The sequence below is a fragment of the Peromyscus maniculatus genome, chromosome 7, assembly GCF_049852395.1.
Source record: "Peromyscus maniculatus bairdii isolate BWxNUB_F1_BW_parent chromosome 7, HU_Pman_BW_mat_3.1, whole genome shotgun sequence".
NCBI classification, from domain to species: domain Eukaryota; kingdom Metazoa; phylum Chordata; class Mammalia; order Rodentia; family Cricetidae; genus Peromyscus; species Peromyscus maniculatus.
The window spans coordinates 102,824,674-102,844,523 of record NC_134858.1 but is presented as its reverse complement, the minus strand read 5'-3'; the positions used below and the strand labels follow the sequence as shown (position 1 = coordinate 102,844,523).

Sequence of the window (19,850 nt, the reverse complement as noted above, 5' to 3'; positions counted from 1 at the left end):
CCTGTTTAGAGGAAAGGACAGTGTAAACTGAATTCCTGAAAAATGCTCAGTTTTATCATCTCCTTGTTTTTCTCATTAATTGATGAGTTGACTACAATGTAGTGAACATGTTCATTTGGAAGTCCAGTGAGAATATTGCTTTCTTACTTTATCAACATTACAGCTTGAGAAGTGTCATCCGCAGTCCAAGTCAGAGGTCTGGAAAGTTGCCTTGAAAGATTTCAATGTTTATTTCTGCACAGTTAGACATGTTTTTAACTTAACCTTGTCAATAGGAAGGTCTTCAGAGTTGGATTTGACTTCCTGAGAGGCATTTGCCTCTGAGTCAGTTCTGTAGGATATGGGGATGCATGCAGCCTCTCTCCTATAACATAAGCACTAAATAGGAATGTGGTTTATTGAGGAGGAGGAGAAGGGGAATCATAATCCATGGTCATCCTGGGCATTTTGCTCTGGAAAGCATCTTCAACAGAATCATCAGACAAGACAGGAGCAGAGTTATCTCTGAGGAAAAACACCAGCTTTTATAAAGACAGCCCCCAAGGCTGGGTGCTCTGGCTACTGGTATTTAGACACTAGAGAAGAGCCCTCTCTATATTGAGTATGAGGAATATAGGGGTTTTTGTCAAATCAATTTATTAATATTTTATTAATTTCTTATAAATTAGTATGTGGGAGTCAATTCTTCCAGGTCCTGTCAAGTATTTGGACAAAGTCAGATTCCTTTCATTGAAGAAGCTGGAGTCTACACCAGACTCTGGTTGGAAATTCCAAAGATGAGAAGCCTCTGTAGGAAACATGAGGAGGCATCTCTCCATCTCTTCCTCATTTATCTCTAACTGCATGAGGCGGAGGTGTGGCTGGCCACTGTACTATTCCCCCCCCCCCGCTCTCTCTCACACACACACACACACATACACACACAGAGTCACTCCTCTTGGTTTTTCCAAGACTGGGTTTCTCTGTGTAGCCCTGGCTATCCTAGAACTTGCTCTATAGACCATGATGGCCTCAAACTCACAGAGATCTGCCTGCTTCTGCCTCCCAAGTGCTGGGATCAAAGGCATGTGCCACTGCCCAGCTAGTCTATTTCTTCTCTTTATTGGGATAATCACAAAGTATTTGTGTTCCCTTTTAGATAAAAGGTCATAAAAGAAGGCAATCCCTTGTTCTCAGAGAGCAAATAATTAATTCCTTGCAAGGTTAGTAAGAAGTTTTTTCTTCCTTGATATTCAGTTTGAGGAATTTGTTTCATGTTCACATATATGACATAGCCTTGACCTTCTATAGCCCACTCTGATGGTTGAAGCTGTTGCAGGCAGGTGAGATCTTGGGAAGGCTGTACCTATGAGGGGAAGCTGCTACCTCCTCTAGGTCTGGAGATAGCCCTTGGGATTGCCCTAGTTAGCATCCCTGCGAATGAGGATCACTTCCCTTGGCCTCAAGGACTCTCTTCACAAAAGCTGACATGCTTCCTTAGAGATAACTCTCCTAATGTTTTATTTGAAGATACTATTGAAAATATTTTCTGGAGAAAAACTCTCAGAACAGCTATAAACTGTGATTCTCCCCCCACCCCGCAAACACATTGCTATTTAATGTTTAAGTTGGGGTGCAGCCTCATGCATACTCTGCAGAACCGACTCAGAGGCAAAGGCCTCTCAGGAAGTCAACTTCAGTTTGACCTTCCTACTGACAAAGCCAGGTTAAAACATTTCCAACTGCGCAGAAACAAACACTGAAGTCTTTGGAGGCAACTTTTTCAGTTTCGGTGTTAGCAATGAAGTACAATAATTGATGGAGTGAGTGGCTTAGGTTAGCAAGCCAGCAAACCAACCAACAACCAACTCAGCAATGAGCAATCACTGTGGCCAGCACTCAGCGTTGTCTGAACAGAACAGCCAGTCTCTGTGGTGGCATTGTGTTCCCCAAAATATTGTGCACCCTAATAAACTTATCTGGGGCCAGAGAACAGAACAGCCACTAGATGTAGAGGCCAGGAAATGGTGGCACACATGCCTTTAATCCTATCACTTGGGAGGCAGAGATCCATCCAGATCTCTGAGAGTTTAAAGCTACACTGGAAACAGCCAGGCATGGTGACTCATGCCTTTAATCCCAAGAAGTGAACCTTTAATCTCAGGAAGTGAGGGCAGAAAGCAGAAAGGTATATAAGGCATGAAAACCAAGAATTAGGTTGGTTAAGCTTTCAGGCTTTCGAGAAGCAGTTCAGCAGAGATCCATTTGGATAAGGACTCAAAGCCTTCTAGTCTGAGGAAATAAGACCAGCTGAGGAACTGGCAAGGTGAGGTGGCTGTGGCTTGTTCTGCTTCTCTGATCTTCCAGCGTTCACCCCAATACCTGGCCTCAGGTTTGTTTTTACTAATAAGACCATTTAAGATTCATGCTACAAGTCTCACCAGTTAGAATTATTGTACAACTATATCAAAGGATTCCCCAAATTCCCACTCAGACTATTCTTTCCTTCATTAGCTACTTTTCTCTTTGCTTTAATAAAACACCTGACAGAAACGAGAGAGTAAAGGCTTATCTTGGCTCCTGGTTTTGGAGGGATTTAATTCATCCCAGCACAGAAGGCACTGTGGGGTTAATGGTGTGGGAGAAGGTGGTAGAGACTCCTTACCTGGTGGCTGACCAGGAAACACACTGGAACCAGAGCTGGGTATAACCTTCAAAGGCCTTCCCCCAGTGAACCACATCCACCAGGTAAGCCCCACCCCCTCACCTAAAGATCCCAGAGCTTCAAATTAGCACTCCAAGAACTAAGTAGGGAAGCTCGCCACCCACTATGGGCCTGTGGAGAGCGTTTTAGATTCAAATCACAATCACCTATCCTTTCCTCATCAAGCAGTGTCATCTGTCCTCCGATTTCATCCCCAAAGCTGGTCACCTGTCACTTTCCAGCACAGAACTAGCTTAAATATGAGGAAACTGCCTCCCTTCAGAACAATTGTACGTTGTTCAGTTGGATGCCATCTGTACTAGGGAAGCCTGGTATCCAGAGAGACAAGGGAATCCCCTCTTTACTTCCATCTGGGGATCTCACCAGAGAAGCGTCTGGTGCTCGCTCAGGGCTTTTAGTTCACAATTCACATGATTTCTTCAAAACATTCTCTGAACCAGTCAAGAACTGACAGGTTATCTGGACAGACATTAAAGACATGCCATGGCCATGGACCATTCTGCTAATAAAATAGTTTGACTTCAATGTCCCTTGACCTTGATATTGAAGCAGTGCCTACTGCTGACCTCATTCCCCTCCCTGTGAAGTTACTAAGTGCAGCAGGCACAGGAGGATCCTCATTAGCACCAGGGCCATAACACACAGAGAGGCGATCTTCTACTCAATGAATGTTTGAAAGAATGATATGTGGGGAAAAGAAGGATGGGATATTGGTGCCACCTCTACTGTACTCTTCATTCATAATGGTTGGGCAAAGAAGACTCCTCCTCTTCCCATAAGGGTTTATGAAACAGAAGAACTTGAGTGTCAGAAGGAATCTTTGGGGAGCTGCCACACTCTCATACGAGGTGACTGATGGAGCAAGAACAGATAAGATGCAGAAAGTGTAGGCAGGAGCCAAAGGCACCACAGTACAGTGATGTCAGGTAGATGTTTCAAGTTCAGTCATGTTAACTGGAAGAAGATTATTTATTTATTGTGGCAGAAGATTTATCATACTGCATTCACCATCAAATTGTTTTTAAGTGCATAGCTCTCTAGCATTAAGTACGACCATATTGTGGTATAACCATTATCATTATCCATCACTGGAAATGATCACTGGAAATGATCTGTCTTCCTCACTAAAACTCCATGCCCATTAAACACCAGCTCCAAAGACTCAGCTTTGTATATTTCATGGACAAAACAGAACTTGATTTGGGAAGATGGTCTCAGTCTCTTGCTTCCTGAATCTCACTGATAAAACATCACCTTGCTATTGAAGCACCACCTGCTGGGTGACCCCTTTTGGAGAAGGCCTCACTCCTCCCCCTTTGGAGCTACTAAACAAGACAGGCAGAGGAGGGCTCTCATTAGCAGCAGGGGCCTGAGACACAAAGAGGGGCAACATTCTACTCGAGATGGAAAGGTTGATGTTTGGGGAAAGAGGAATAGGTTATAGGAACAGGACAACCGAAAACAACAAGAAGCTTAAAGAGAAGGTGAAAGGCTGGAAGATAATTGGTCTGGCCAAGCGTGTATGTATAGTCACTGCTCTTCTGAACATGCAGACTTAGTATAGATCTGTCCCTTCAGAAAGCTCAATTGTACACTGATGGCGTGGAATCTAGTTCAAAAGTCAAATAGACTTGGTTCCGTTGATGTCACTTTAAAACTTTGTGCATCTAGGTGTTAGAATGTTATTTTCTTCTTCTTTGTCTCAGTTTTCTCATCTGAAAAAATGGGTGATAAAAGCATTTCTCCATGTGAAGGTCAAATAGCCGGTGACAAAAATCTCTTTGCTTTTCTTTATAGGCATCTAACTACACTGCATTGCCCAACATGCCTTGCTGCTCAGTGTGACAGAGCTGTGTTACTGAGTTCTAGTAACTGGTTTCAGCTAAAACTTCTGGAGACCCAAAGTTTCCTCTTTCTGTTTCCTGGATGCAAATGAGTAATGGGGTGTGGGTGAGCTACAAATACAAGGAACCTGAGCCCCACCCCCAAGGCTCCTCTCCAGGGTATGATTACAGAGCTTATGCTAGTCTGGCACTTGCTATGTAGACCAGGGTGGCCCCAAACTCATAGAGATCTACCTACCTCCACCTCCCCTTGTGCTAGGATTAAAGGCGTGCACCACCACATCCAGCAGAAACCTGAGTTCTTGAATCATGGAGAATCAGACACTGATCTGAATGTTTTATCTGTGCTTGTTAAATAAACAAGACATAAACTTTGGCTACTTGGCAGCTCTGTGTTAGTCTAGGATTGCTTTTTTATGTCTTGTGTACGTGCATATGTGTGTAGAGCAGTGGAAGATGCCAGAGTCATTTTGACTTGCTTCCTCCCTTATGTTTGGAGATAATGTCTACCTCTGAGCCTGGAGCTCACTACTGATTCAGCTAGACTGACCAGCCAGTGGGCTGGGCGACTGTTGTCTCTCCTGCATTATCTCCCAGGGCTGGGATTACAGATGCATTCGGTTGTGCCATCCTTTTAATGTACTTTCATTAAAGCACTTTTTCAGTACTAGGGAACTGAACTCAGGCCCTCGGTGTTTGCGCAGTAAGCACTCCCCACCCCCACCACCACCCCCCAGGCATCTCCAGCCCTCTTCTGGATTGTTTAAGATAAGATAATTATGGAGTTTAGTGAGAAAACTTAAGCCAAAGGCCTAGCACAGTTCCTGGAGCCTGGCAAGCACTCAGTAAATGTTATCTGTTCTCTAGCAGAGACAATGGGGCATGAGAGACCCGGGTTTAAGCTAGGACCATGCTCATTTAGCTGTGTAATCTTAATTTTTCTACAAAGCAGACTCCCTAATTCCTCATTTGTGAAGTAGGACAATGTTAATGAAAAGGAGGAAATACGAAAACGAAGAAGCCATGACCCTGTCTCGGCTCAGAAGCCGATTCCTGAATTATTTAACACTGCTTTCCACACCGTGGTATTGACTACAGATCTCAGGTAGGATCTGGGGTCAGGGGTGCCATTTACTCAAGTGGAGTGAAGAATTCCAGCACCACAGATAACTGAATCAAGAGAGATTTGGAGGAGTCTTCAATCCGCCTGTAAACTTCTGAACATTTGGATAGGGTGTATGAGTGACAGGCACAAGACCAGCGGCCCTGAAGGCCATGAGGAGAGCACTTGAATCTGAACAGATTTTAAGGAAATGTAATAGGACTATGGACATCCAAGTCCCCCCACGCCCACCCCCATTATACAGCAGTAGAGAGAGAAGAAAAGTTTCTTTCAACTGCCCAATAATGCCAGGCCCTTAATTACAATTTCCAATAATCCTGAGCATAGTAATGACCTCTTCAATTCCAGTTGGCTGGAATTGAAAAAAAAATTGAAAAAATCCTCCCAAACCAAAAACCAAACAAACAAACCCAGAAAATGTTGAAATCTAGAAAATGTACACACAGGCATGTGCACTTGGCTTTGTGTTAAAATGACAGGAAAAAGCTGACGTGCTGAAGGGAGGGACCAGCAGGAAGTGAGCTAGGCTGCAGGGGCAGTGAGAAAGAGGTGATCTCTTTTAGTCCATGCTTAGCAAATGGCTGCCTCCAGCACTAAAAGGAAGACTCCAGCCTTACTGATCTGGGATGTCGACTTAACAGATCACTCTAAAGATCATTTAGAAGTCCAGCTTTGAGATTGTCAGGGGGCAACCTGGAAATATAGCTGTTTACAGTCAATCAGCATGCCAGTCCAGAAGAGTGGAAAGATGAGCAAAATAGATGGTGGGCAACAGTATCCCCTGGGGGTTGCTTTTTATGTGTGTTTGGGCTTCCTTTTCCATATTCACGGGTCCGAGTCCTCCTTTAGCTTCCACATCTTACTTTCTGTTCCTCCAATTACCTGTCTATGTTTTGTCTGTGCCCACCTCACCACGATCTCACTTACCAACCTAGACTTCTTGCCTGCCTAAGGCGTGGGGGCTGGGGTCACAGAAACCACAGTTCCTCCTCTCAGTCCCTCTTCAAGGCAGCTAGCCGTCATCAACACTTACTCCAAGGATGTCACATGAACTCTACAGAAGGGAGTCTCCAAGTCATCTTTGTGATTGAGATATTAGAAGAGCAGACAGAATCTGACCCTTTAGCGGGGGTGATTCAAAGTTCTCAGTGTGAGCATGTGCAGTTTGTCAAGATTGCTCTGATGTATTTCCCCTCAGTACCAAGCACGCTGTTGTGTCAATACATGCTTGCTGATGGTGCCCCCCCCCCCCGCCCTGTAGTTCTGTAAGAGCCCCCCATCTGGAAGAACCTTTGGTGAACACCACACTGTCTCTGAAAAATTATGACTTATGTAGGAGCAGTGTATTGCTCAAATCAAAGGAAATGATGAATACTACATTTCATTGAATTGTTTTTTGGGAGAGTATTTTTCCCTTAATGGAACATCGAGTGATTCAGGGTCTCAGACCTCATAAAATAGCTTACATGTAGACATTTTTCTTGTTAAATGTTACAATGACAGAAAATGATGCCTTTTGTTTCAGTCGAAAAATATGATTATCATGGTGATTTATTTTTTAATAAATCAAATACAGGAGGAATGGATCGAAGAGATATTCAACAACTTGACTTCCACACAAAGCTATATTAAGGAATAAGAAATTATAAAGCCTTAAAATTCATGATTTCAAAGCTTTGGTCTAGAAAGCAAGGAAATTATTAAGCACCCGATGCATGAGGTTTGTGTTTGAAGAATTCAAGGCCAACGCAAAAGAGTTTTGCTCAAATATGGAATGATGCAATATGTTAAAGGATTAATAATAGCTGAAATAGACTGAAATACTCATATGAAAACCCATGAATTCTTAATAATACCAAGAGCATTCTTGTCAGAGGAAACAGAACTTGAATGTGTTCAGGCCCCAATGGCCCATTTATAAGCAACAGAGAATATAGGAAACACTCCAGGAAAAACCATACTAGTGTTTTCTTTAAGAAACTGCACAGAAAACAAATCTAAAAACACAAAAGGGAACAAAAACTAATTCATTAGAAGAATCTTATTCACATCCCGGGCTTTGTTTAAAGTATAATATAAAACCAGAAAAACTGGGGCTGGTGACAAATCTCAGCGGGTGAGAGAGCTTGTTACATAGGCATGAGTTCAAATCCCCAGCACTCAAGTAAAAGTTATGTGTGGCCTCATGTGCATATGCCAGCAACCCCAGCACTCTGTGTGGATAGGGCAGAGAAGGGAATTGGTAGGGCTTGCTGGCTGTGAGCCTAACTCCAGATTCAGTGAGCTTGTGTCTTAAGGGAACAAGATGGAAAGTGACAGAGCAGGGCACCCACCCACACATTCTCCTCCGGCCCCAATACTCATTTGGGGATATGCACCTACATACATGTGAGCATACACAACACACATGCACACACATGCACACATTAGAAAACAGAAAATCCAACTGTTTAATAAGTTAGCGAGTCACTAGGAGAGAGGCAGATATGCACAGGTGGCGGGGTATCTGATAGCATTAAGCAGCTCCAGTTAATATTCTTGGGCATGAGATGGTTTTTTGGTTGTGTTTATGGGAGGGTCCTTTATCCTTCAATAGTACATCCTGGAGTATTTTCAGGTCAGGAAATATGGTGGCTAAGATAGGACCATGGCATAGTATTGCTTGGCCTCAGGCTCTTTTTCCTTTATGGCTTTCCATAGTAGATTCCCACGGGCCCTTAAACCACCATCATTTTATGATGTAGCAAAACATGTAAATAGTTCATCCAATTTGAAATATTCTTTTCCCTGCTAATTTTAAAGAAATAAGAGAACTTGGGGTGGGGGGAGTCCCTGAGAGCACCGTATGTCTTCTGTTTGCTTACTTGGCATCATAGTCATTGACCCTGCTCTGGATTTGTTTCAAAATGGCCCACAGGTATGAGTGGTACAGGGAACTTCAGGGAGTGGATGGCATGAAGTTGGCCATATTAATGACTGCTTAAGCTGTGCAATGGTATAAGGAGGCTGGTATCATAGCACTTTTAAAACTGCCTGTGTATTTAAATACTTTCATATTGAATAAATACATTTTGTGAAAGTCATTTAGTCACTATTTTGACTTTTATCATGGATAGGAGTTCCAAACAAAACAACATACAAACAAACAAATGGATAAGCAAGCCAGTTACTTAAAGTTAATATTCATGGAGATGCTGCATAAATAAGAAAGGCATTTAAATGATGCATTGGGACAAAACTTTAATTGTTAAGCTAGGATTTAAAATCTAACCTGACAGATGGTTTAAGAAATTCACTTTTTGTTTTTATTGGTTAGGAGACTAACACCCATGTGATCAGAGCTCCTGTCTAGCAGTATGGTACTGCTGCCTTTGGAGAAGGACATATTAGAATGTCATGGCCACTCTTGAAGCAAAATAACCAATAAATATAAATAAAGGGTATTGTAGAATATTATTCTAAGGTGTGTTACATTTGTTTATGCTGTGAAACATTTTTTTAATGATGCAAGTTGCATTCTTTTATGTTGCATTTGTTTAGCTCTGTGAAGCTGTGTTACTGTGTCTGTCTAAAACACTTGCTTGGTCTAACAAAGAGCTGAATTGCCAATAGCAAGACAGGAGAAAAGGTAGGCAGGGCTGGCAGGAAGAGAGAATAAATATGAGGAGAAATCTGGGAAGAAAGATCAAGGAGCAAGAAAAGAAGGAGCCAGCCACCCAGCCAGACACAGAACAAGAAGGAAAGAAAAGATATACAGAAACAGAGAAAGGTAAAAGCCCAGAGGCAAAAGGTAGATGGGATAATTTAAGAAAAGCTGGCCAGAAACAAGCTAAGCTAAGGCCAGGCATTCATAAGAAAGAATAAGCCTCTGTGTGATTTATTTGGGAGCTGGGTGGCAGGCCCCCAAAGGACAAGGAGTAAAGAGTAAAAAACAACCAACAACAGAAAGGCTGCATAGAATCCATCCTGCCTATCAGAAGTGCCTGTTTTATAGTGAGTGAGCTGGTGAGTGCCCCTGGAGGGCCGGCATGTCAGGGGGGTTGTGCTCCTCACAATGAAGCTTAGGCATATCCCACCAACCTCTCTGCACTAGCTACCTTCACTCTTTCACAGGTCAATGCCAGAAACAGTTACTGCACATGAACTCCGGGCAAGCCCTGGATGTTCTGGGTGTCTGGATGTACAGTGAACAAATGTACTTTTCCTGTGTGGAGAAACAACAAGCCAGGGAGCCAGAGATACCTGCAAACATCTGCAGGAAGACTGAGAACTGGTGAGAGCGCATCCTGCAAAGAGCTTGCTTGTCAGACATGAGGACTTGAATTTGACTCCTAGAGCCCACATTAAGTAAAAGAGCCAGGGGGTGATAGTGCATGTTTAATCCCATCACTGTGATAGTGGAGACCAGCAGACTGCTAGGGCCCACTGGCAAGCTGGCTTAGGCTACGCAGTGAGTCTCTGACCAGTGAGAGATCCTGTTTTGTTTTCTGAAGGTGGACATCACCTAAGGAAAAATACCAAGTTGTCCTCTGGCCTTCATATGTATGTACATACCTGTATAAGAACATAAACACATACACACAGACACATGTGCATACTCTTAATCCCACAAGGGCTAAGGAAATATTGGTGAGGCTAGAAAGCATCCCATAGATATTAGAGTCCCCAGGAAGGTCTTCTGTGTGAGGGAGGAGATTGAAGAGACTCAAATGCAGTCAGTATGCTCCAGGAAAAGCAGAAGAATGAGGCGTGCAATCCCTGGTCAGAGAGCTGACTGTAGTTAACCCTGCATGTGGAGAGAGTACAGCCTGGGCCTGAGCACTGGGCAGAGAGGAGGGTGGGAAGAGGAAGGCAGGAAGAGGAAGTGCAGCATGGAAACTAAAGAAAGCTGCCAATGCTTAATCTCAAAGTCACTGAAACAGGAGCATGAATTCCATCAGGAAACCTGATAGAAATGCAAATTCTTATGCCCATTCTATACCTCCTGAATCAGAAACTGGGCGTTGGGGTAAGCCTCAGCCATTGCTATTTTAACAAGCCCTGTAGGCATTATGGATATGTCAGGAGTTTGAGAACATTGGTCTGTACCAGCAATTCTTAATTAAAAGTGATTTTACCCTCTAGGGAACATTTTTCAATGTCTAAATATATTTTGGGTTGCCAAATTGATGAGAGAGGGAGGGAGGGAGAAAGGGAGAGAAAGAAAGAGAGAGACCAACACTAAGCACTGTATAGTACATAACACAGTCCCCAGAACTTTACCCAATGTAGCAGCTGTGAGGATGCTGAGAAACTGAGCCTTCTTCCAGGTTTCACTCCTGCTTCTCTTCCTCTTTCTTCCTTTATTCTTCCAGCTTTCTCCCATTCCTTATTTCTGCCTCTTTCTACCTTTCATCAGATTTTCTCTGTATCTATCTCTTATGGGTTCTTATTCCTACAGAGACCTCAGAGCTCTCAACAACCCACAAAGTCCTCCTTATTTACATTTTTATTCATTCAACTGTATTCAACACTCTTTTTTACCCATTCAGTAATTCCCAGTGACAAAACACCAAAGGAGGTGTTATTTTATTCCCAGCCCAAGGAAGACATTTACCTCCCTGGAATGGGTGAGCCCTGTTCAGAGCAGAGTTGGTGATTGCCACCCATTCCCAAAACTGTAGCTCTTGGGCATCTTGAAAAGGAATTTCTACCAAGAAACTCAGTCAGAAGTCCCAATTTTTGGCATGAATGAGAGTTTCCAGAGATTTTCCTAAAATAACTTTGTTTTTCATAAGAGGTAGAGGTAAAACTTGGACTTGTCACTAGCAACAGGAAGTCAGCGAGTTCACTGACAATTTAACCACAAATTCCACATAGAGTGGGGTTAAGCAAAGATATACAACATTAATGTGACTAGGACTAACCAAACAGATGGGATTCTAACCAGAATAATAACACTGAGACTAAAAGAGCATTATCCATCTGAACAAAGTCTTCAGAGTGAACGGGATGAGGAGAATGCTGTGGGATGTTCTGTATAGCAAACATGTTGCTCTGATTGGTCAATAAATAAAATACTGATTAGCCAGTGGCTAGCCAGGTAGTATAGGCGGGACTAACAGAGAGGAGAAAGAAAGAACAGGAAGGCAGAAGTACTCACTGCCAGCCGCCACCAGGACAAGCAGCATGTGAAGATGCCGGTAAGCCATGAGCCACGTGGCAAGGTATAGACTTATAGGAATGGATTAATTTAAGCTATAAGAACAGTTAGCAAGAAGCCTGCCATGGCCATACAGTTTGTAAGCAATGTAAGTCTCTGTGTTTACTTGGTTGGGTCTGAGCAGCTGTGGGACTGGCGGTTGACAAAGATTTGTTCTGACTGTGGGCCAGGCAGGAAAACTCTAGCTACCAGGGAATGCAGTCACAAAGGCAAATGGTGGCAGTGTCTATGATGGCACTGTTAATTGTCAACTGGACAAAAATGAGAATCACCTGGGAGACAATCCCCTGGGCTTGCCTTCAGCCAGTTATCTTCATCATGTTAATGGATGTGGGAAGACCGATTTGAATGGTGGGTGGGGCCTGAACTGTATAAGAGTGCAGAACTGAGCTGAGCACTAGCATGCATGATTCATTGCTCTCTTCTGGCTTCAGATACAACGTGACCAGCAGCTGCTTCAAGGGCCTGATGCCTTCACTCCCCCACCATGATGGACTGTAGCCTGGACCCGGGAGCTGAAATAAACACGTTTTCCCTTAAGTTGCTTTTGTTAAAGTATTTCTATCACAACAACAGGAAAGATACCATGATAGTGCCCATCTCACAATTTTATGAGAATGTGTTTCTGAAAAGGCAAACATGATGTTTATTTTGAGTGGTGAGTGAAACATTCCTTTTGCCCACATGTGGAAGAGGATTCTCTCGACTTTCAGCATCTGAAGGCTAATGTCTGAGTTACCCAGCATCCCTGCCTGTGCCCTCAGACTCTATTTACTATTTACCTTCTAATAACTGTCTTCCTTGTTTGCTCACAATATAATGCTCTAGAGAAGCTTATGGGACCCTGAATCTACTTGATCATCATGTTTCTCACGGAACATTAATCAACTGGACTTTTGACTTATAGGCACTTTGTGTTCAATGAGTTAGTTAGTCATCCTGAATCAATAGAGTCAGTTCTGTGGTATTAACAAGGGAACTTCTTAAGCTTCCAAGGTCAAGGACAGGCCAGCCCATTGACCACAGCAGATGTCCACAGAAACTGATTTCTGGTATTCAGTCTGTTGTCTCCCTTTCATGATTCCTGACCATGCTGGTGCATGGACCCCACACCCCCATTTCTACATTCACACAGTGCTCAAAGCATTTGTGGTAGATTTTTAAAAAATGGTCCTAGAACCTTGCAATTCTTCCCATGGAGAGGTAGAATCTATTGCATCTGAATCTGAAGTAGGCAAGTTACATGCTTTGGCTTCTAGGCTGTGGAGGAAGTAACTGAGTTCTTAGCCTTGCACACAGAGGCCTTGCAGCTTCTGTTTGAGCCTCTTGGAACCCACAGTTATTATACATAAAAGTTTAAGATAGCATATATGATGATGAGAGCTAAGGCTCAACCTGCCTCCCACCCCCACTGCATACAACAGTCTGCCTATCTCCAGAGCTGTCAACATGTTTATGGGCATCAGAACGCAAATGCCTAACAGAGACTAAGCCAGCTCAGTCTAAGAACCATCTAGACCAGGCCAGTTTGCCAACGCACAAAGTTATAAGCTAAACATGTTTACTATTTCAAACTACCACACTGGTGGGTGTGGGAGTGGGGAGCAACACATTATATAACCATAGATATTTAATGAAGAAATATTTTCCTTCCAGAAACTTCCAATTATATTCTGAAGTTATTACCGCATTTTGTTTCTGAGAAGCCCCAGGCTCTGTCTTTTGACACAATACATTAGGATTTATTTTGATCTATTGTCTAAGCATCGATAGCCCTGGCAGAAGAAACAGCCTGCCTTTCTTCCATTAAGATTCTACAAAGTGAGAGGGTTGAAAAAAAGCGACAGAAAATTCTGGGTGCCAATGTTCATGTGAAAAGAAGAGGGAGCATTCAATGCATTTCCAAATTCACATCTCTTAGATGTGGATCTAACCTTCAGCCGGCGGTCTGGATCTCCGCTGCACAGAGAATTTACTGATACTTTGAACGACTTCCAGGCTGGGCTTAAGTTATTCATCACAACCTGGGAAGAGAAAGGCATGAATAGTGATTTGAAGAGGGAAGGCTTGACAGTTTCATACTTCAACATAGAAACTACTCGAGAAGACACAGCAGTGCTTATGAAAGGACAAGTGTCTGGAACTTATAGCTTAATGAAAACTTGAGAGCAGTGAGTATTTTAAGAGTGGCCACAAAGTACATCATTATGGGTGGAACTCCTATGGTCACTTGCCCAGATATTGTTTCATGAATAAGGATAGTGACATTGACTACTATGTGGATAAAGAAGGTGACCTCTTCTATAGCAAAAGGCCTGGAGTTGAGGCAAGGCTGCCTCTGGCCACTGATAAATGATTCCCCAGTCCTGTAGGACCATCAATCTTATGGCATAATTTCTTTCCCATTGGAGTCAGCAGAGGAAAGGTATAGATGTAACCAACCATCTTATTAAATAAGAAACACAGAAACAATGCAAAAGAGAAAGCCGAGAGGTCAGAGCTCAGAGCTAAAATCTCACCCTTCTGCCTGCGGTGTCCCAGCTTCCCGAATCAGGGCTCTCTTTCCTGTCTGTTCGTCTATTTAAAGTATTTTGTTCTGCCTTCTCATTGGTTGAAAACCCAAACACGTGACTGCCTCGTCACTGTCTGAATGTACAGCCCCCTAGGTCTTAAAGGCATATGTCTCCAATGCTGGCTATATCCCTGAACACACAGATATCTATGGGATTAAAGGCGTGTGCCACCACCGCCACACTCTTGCTATGGCTCTAATAGCTCTGACCCCCGGGCAACTTTATTTATTAACATACAATCAAAATCACATTTCAGTACAATTAGATTACCACCACAGAAAGGTATTTGGTAAGGTTGGAGGGGTACTATTGAAAATCACCACCCCTAACTGAGGAGTTATGAGCAGTTCATGGTTTCTGGAGCCAGGGAGCCTTTTAGTCTCATGGTGTAGCCCCTGGTGAGTTGTCCATGCCCCAGCAAGCAACCCCACCACCACGCCCATGCAAGCAGTCCTGGTTAAATTCAGTGGGTCACACAAACACAAAAAACATCAAAGTAGGAGGCAAACTTGTTGATTAGAAGGCATCCAGTGAAAGAGGGTTAAGAGAGAATAAAAGTGACAAATGACCATAATACACTATATACATGTATGTATGACACAAATAGATTTATATATATGTACTATATATACATATACACACACACATATATATATACACACACACATATATATATATAATATAGGAGAGCTTTGGTAGTCTGTGACCTTGAGTCATATCGGACAGAGAGTCAGAAAATTTTCTAGATGAAGAATACTAACAGTAGTTTTACATTAGCTGATCACCATGTATCTCAATTAGAATATTTAGAAAGATATAACATGGAAATTCTTCAGATTATAAACTAAATCAATAAAATAGCAAAATCTGTTTAAAATCAGCTTACTAATCATGAACTTGCCTGAATATTGCCCAAGAGTCCATGAGACTTAGACTGTCTTTTGACGGTTTGAATAATTCAGCTTGGTTCAGTGTGAGTAAGTACCAAGCACGTATTCTAGGGCAGGGACTACCAAACTGTGGTTCCTGGATTAGTAGGCGCTATGCTACTGATAACTTCTTACAAACACAAATTCTGGGCTCCATCCAGTCCCATAAACAGTTTTGCGGGAGGCCTTCCAGGTTATCTGGTGAATGAAGCCTAAAAACTATTGCTTTTGGGGGACACAGAAATAAAGGTAAAGTGTTAAATTGAACTCTGCCATGTTAATCTTTCTTTATATGAAGTTTTTAGGTAGATATCTTTGTGGATTTTTAACAAATAAGTCTGTCTCCAAATAATGTAATTTGTAATTATTCACAAATGATTCCCACTTCTACTGAATTTTTTTACTATAACTATGAATTATTGATTAGATCACAGATTGATTATTAAATTTATTTTAATGTGTTAAAATATGGAAACAAGGTTCCTTTGTGACTTTGTCTTGTCTCCAGATATCCTGGGCATGATCAAATTATTGTGAGAAGGAAAACTGGATAATATGGCCTGTGTTCATTCTAATTCCTTACATTTACTAGCAACATTTCCATATATTTTTTTTGAAAATTCAATAGCAAATCAAATTTCAACTAAAAATTTCAAATCTATATGCATGCATGTATGCATGAGTGTGTGTGTGAATGTATATGTTTGTATATGTGTGTGTAACCACCCCAAGAGAATAAAACTGTGTACTTATTTTGAAACTACTGAGTAAGCAAAGGAACTATCAATGCTGTGCTGTTTGATCTGTTAGAAAGCTTTGTAATCACCAATATTATGAGATTCCAAAATTCCCCAGCACTGGGATAGGGTCAGAAATTGCAGTTTCTTGGGAACAGAAAAAAAAAAAATCCCAGTATCAACAATTGGAGGACACCTGACAAGAGCCATGGAAAAGAGGATCTTAGGAGAGAAGAATCCAACATTATTAATTAGTATCTTTTCTCCTTTCTTCTGTTCACTGCCTTCCCCAAAGCTGATTTTTAACATAAGAATCTTTATATTAGCAGAAAAGCATTTGGTGATAGTGAGAGGAGAGCACCCAGGGAACCTGTACTTTCTATTCATTAGTCAAGTTTCCAGGGACTGGAGTCCAGACAATCATATTGTTCTTCAGCATACACAAGACACCCCATTTATACAGCCAACTCTAAACACTTATCTATTCTTTGATTAAGCACATACTTTGGTGCAAGCCACATGCCAGGTCATGTCTACTAGTGGCCCCTTTGAGACTGTTTAATTCTTGTCAACTTTAAGAATAACAGAATTCCCCTTTGCTGGTTTAAGAAAATAGATTGACAAAGTGACATGGTAGGAATATGGTGCCCCCACTGTCACCCACTGTCACCCATGAAAATCATGGGTATTCCTGCTCCCCTTCCTTTGTCATTGACACATACAGGCTCTTCTCTGAGTATCAGGTCATTCAGCACAATTATTCTATTTCCTTCTTAGAGAATTCCCCATGCTCTGATTCATAAATCTAATAAAATAATAGAGATTGGAGTTGGTTGTTGTATTAGTTTCTTTCCTTATTATGTTGACAAAATGCCTGACTAAAGCAACTAACATGGGAAGGGTATATTTTGTCCTCGTAACAGAGAGAGCGTGGCAGAAGGTGTGTGAGGTCACACTGCATGAGCAGTCAGAAAGCAGACAGAGACAAATATTGGCACTTCTATTCATTCTGAGACTCTAGCCCACAGGACTGGGCTTTCCCTGACATAGTCAATGCTCTCTGGAAGTACCCTCATACACTCCTGTGGTTGTTTGAAAGAAAATGGCCCCCAAAGGGAGTGGCATTATTAGGCTTTGTATGGAGTAGGTGTGGCCTTATTGGGGAAGTGTGTCAGTGTGGGGGTGGTTTTCGAGATCTCATATATGCTCAAGCCACTCCCAGTGTCACAGACCACTTCCTGTTGCCTTCTGATCATGATGTAACCAGCACCATGTCTGCCTACATGCCACCATGTTCCCCACCATGATGATACTGGACTAAACCTCTGAAACTGTAAGCCATCACCTCAGTTATAAGAGGTGCCATGGTCATGGTGTCTCTTCACAGAAATGGAAACCCCAATTAAGTTCTCTTCCCCTTTTCCTCCCATGAGGTGAACACCCCCCTCTTTTTCTCTCTCTTTCTCTCTATCTTTCCTATCTTTCTCTTCATATCCCTATTATAATAAACTCTCCACATGGAAAAAAAGAAACCCTAATCAAGACAACCCCACTGGTATTTTTTGTCTGGTTGTTGTTGTTGTTGTTTCCTCTCTAGATGATTCTAAATCCTATCAAGTTGACAATGGAGGTGTAACCACCATAGGCACAGGTTATATACATGAGACAGTCACACCAGGGGCGTAGGGTAGGGAAGGATAAGGGTTAGGACCTGTTATAGTGTGGCTCTGAAATGCCTCCCACAGACTTATATATTTGAACAGTTGTTCCTAGTTGGTGGCATCTTTTGAATGCCTGTGGAAACTTTGGGAAACACTCACTGCCTAGCTGCGAGACATTGACCACAAGGGCCATGTTTCTGGTCCTGTCTCTGTTTCCTCCTTCTCAAAGATGTAGTTAAGCCCCATTGCAAGTTTCTGTACCTTGGACAGCGCCACCCCACCCGGCTAGGCTACTCTGCCTCCTCTCCCACAGCAGGCTGTATTCCTTGACAAGAGCAAAAACAAAGCGCTGCTTTGACCAGGTGTTTGGGGACAGTGATAACAAAAGCAGTGCATGGGGGCTGTTGGGAGGGAGAATGAGTGAGAAGGAGCACTGTTTGACCCAGTGGAAGCAGGGCTTCAGCTCCCATGACAGCTCCAGGATAAGTACTTTCCCTAGGGAAGCATATTGCCTTACAAAATCATGAAGCTGACTCAAACAACCTTGATGTAAATATCAGCCCCACACATTGCCAACTGTGAAACATGGGAAACGGTGTAACTGTCCCAAAGCCCAGTTCCTTTGACTGAAAAGTGGGGCTAACAGTCTTTCTTCCAAGGAATGAGAGGTAAAATACTGCATGTAAATCATTTCAGGTGATGCTTCATTCCCAGTTGTCTCATCAAATGTTTGCGAATATCACAGTTAATGTGTTCTGTGTTTACTTTTCGTGTGTGCACACCCACATGCATGTGCACATGTGGTGGCCTCTACCTGTTGCAGTGCATGGACAGAGGTCAGAGAACAAGTTTTCGGGGGTCAATTTTTTTCCTTTCATATGTAGGTTCTGGGTATCAAACTTGGGTCACCAGACTGAGCCACCTTGCTGGTCCTAGTACTCCTAATTTATTGTAACTAAATTGCTGGTTGGCTGTGTTGAAAGTCAGCTATGGGAACATGAATCTAGGAGGGAGGGGGAGGGGTCTTTTCTTCAAATTTATAAAACTAGAGTTAAAACCCCAAGCCTAAAATGTAGAGGATCATTTTGAGGAGAGAGAGGACCTAGGTCTTTGTCTACGGGCAGTAAGCCAACAGGGAAGAGGAAATGTTATGGCCCCAACCCTAGACAAAGAACTACAGACAACAGAGGAATGGTGGGAGCAGGACAGACAGCCTTCCCCAGAGCAGAGCCCCTCGACTCTTGTTCCAACACCAAGTGGTCAGTTCTAAAACTTACAAGCAACATTTTATGGACTAAGCAGGCTGTATTTCTTCTATATGTAGGAATACTATGCCCCCCCACCTCATTAAAGAAAAAGAGGTCATAAATTTGAGGGAGAGCAAAGGGGTACATGGGAGGGGTTGGAGAGATGACAGTGAAGGGGGAAATGGTATGATTGTATTTTAACTTAAAAATTGAAAATTATTTACAAAAAAGGGAAAGGAGCATGGACGCTTCTCACGCTGATCTCCTCAGATGGGGGACACAGGCTTCTTACCTCTGTCCGGTGCACAAGCTGCTGAGTTGCATCATCATTCATTCTGAAAATTTCCAGAAATGGGTCGGATTTACTGAAGAAATCCTAAAATGGACAAACAGCATTAAGTTTTTTTTCTTTTTCTTTCTCTTCTGAACTTGACCTAGCACTGAGCGCTGGTAGGCTTAATTATCATCATCTACCCCTTGACTCCCTGTGCAGTGGAGGCCAGCTTGGCATTTCTTTTCGGAAGTCCGGCCTCAGCCTCATCACTTTCTCCTCCCCGAGGCTGTGCACACCACCCTTCTTTGCCATGTTCCTGTTCCCCTAATCCACTCCCTGGCCTGAAATTAGCTGCAACTGAACTCCAAGGTCTTTGTAAAGTGTTTGCTAGGCTGAACTCTGAAGGACTCTTCACAGATGGATTCAAATGCCGGTTTGTTGAGAAGTGAGATATCTGCTGTCTCAAATACGTTGATCATGATTACTGTAGAGCCAGTCTCTGTCCACTTTGAGGTCTGGTTCACTTAAGCATCCATCTCTATTATCTGTTTCTTGG

The 19,850-nt window shown here is 42.7% G+C and overlaps 1 protein-coding gene across 2 annotated transcripts in view; it reads right to left on the bottom strand.

Annotated features, from left to right (window-relative positions):
- The window catches only part of Cpne4 (copine 4), a 488,025-nt gene that overhangs the window by 102,865 nt on the left and 365,310 nt on the right, over positions 1 to 19,850 (bottom strand). For both annotated transcript variants that reach the window (XM_006983614.4, XM_076576951.1), the window contains 2 exons: positions 19,313 to 19,396; positions 13,808 to 13,897 (listed from right to left, as the gene is read on the bottom strand). In XM_006983614.4, coding sequence (XP_006983676.1) covers positions 13,808 to 13,897; positions 19,313 to 19,396 — 174 coding nt within the window. The remainder of the gene's footprint in view (positions 1 to 13,807; positions 13,898 to 19,312; positions 19,397 to 19,850) is intronic.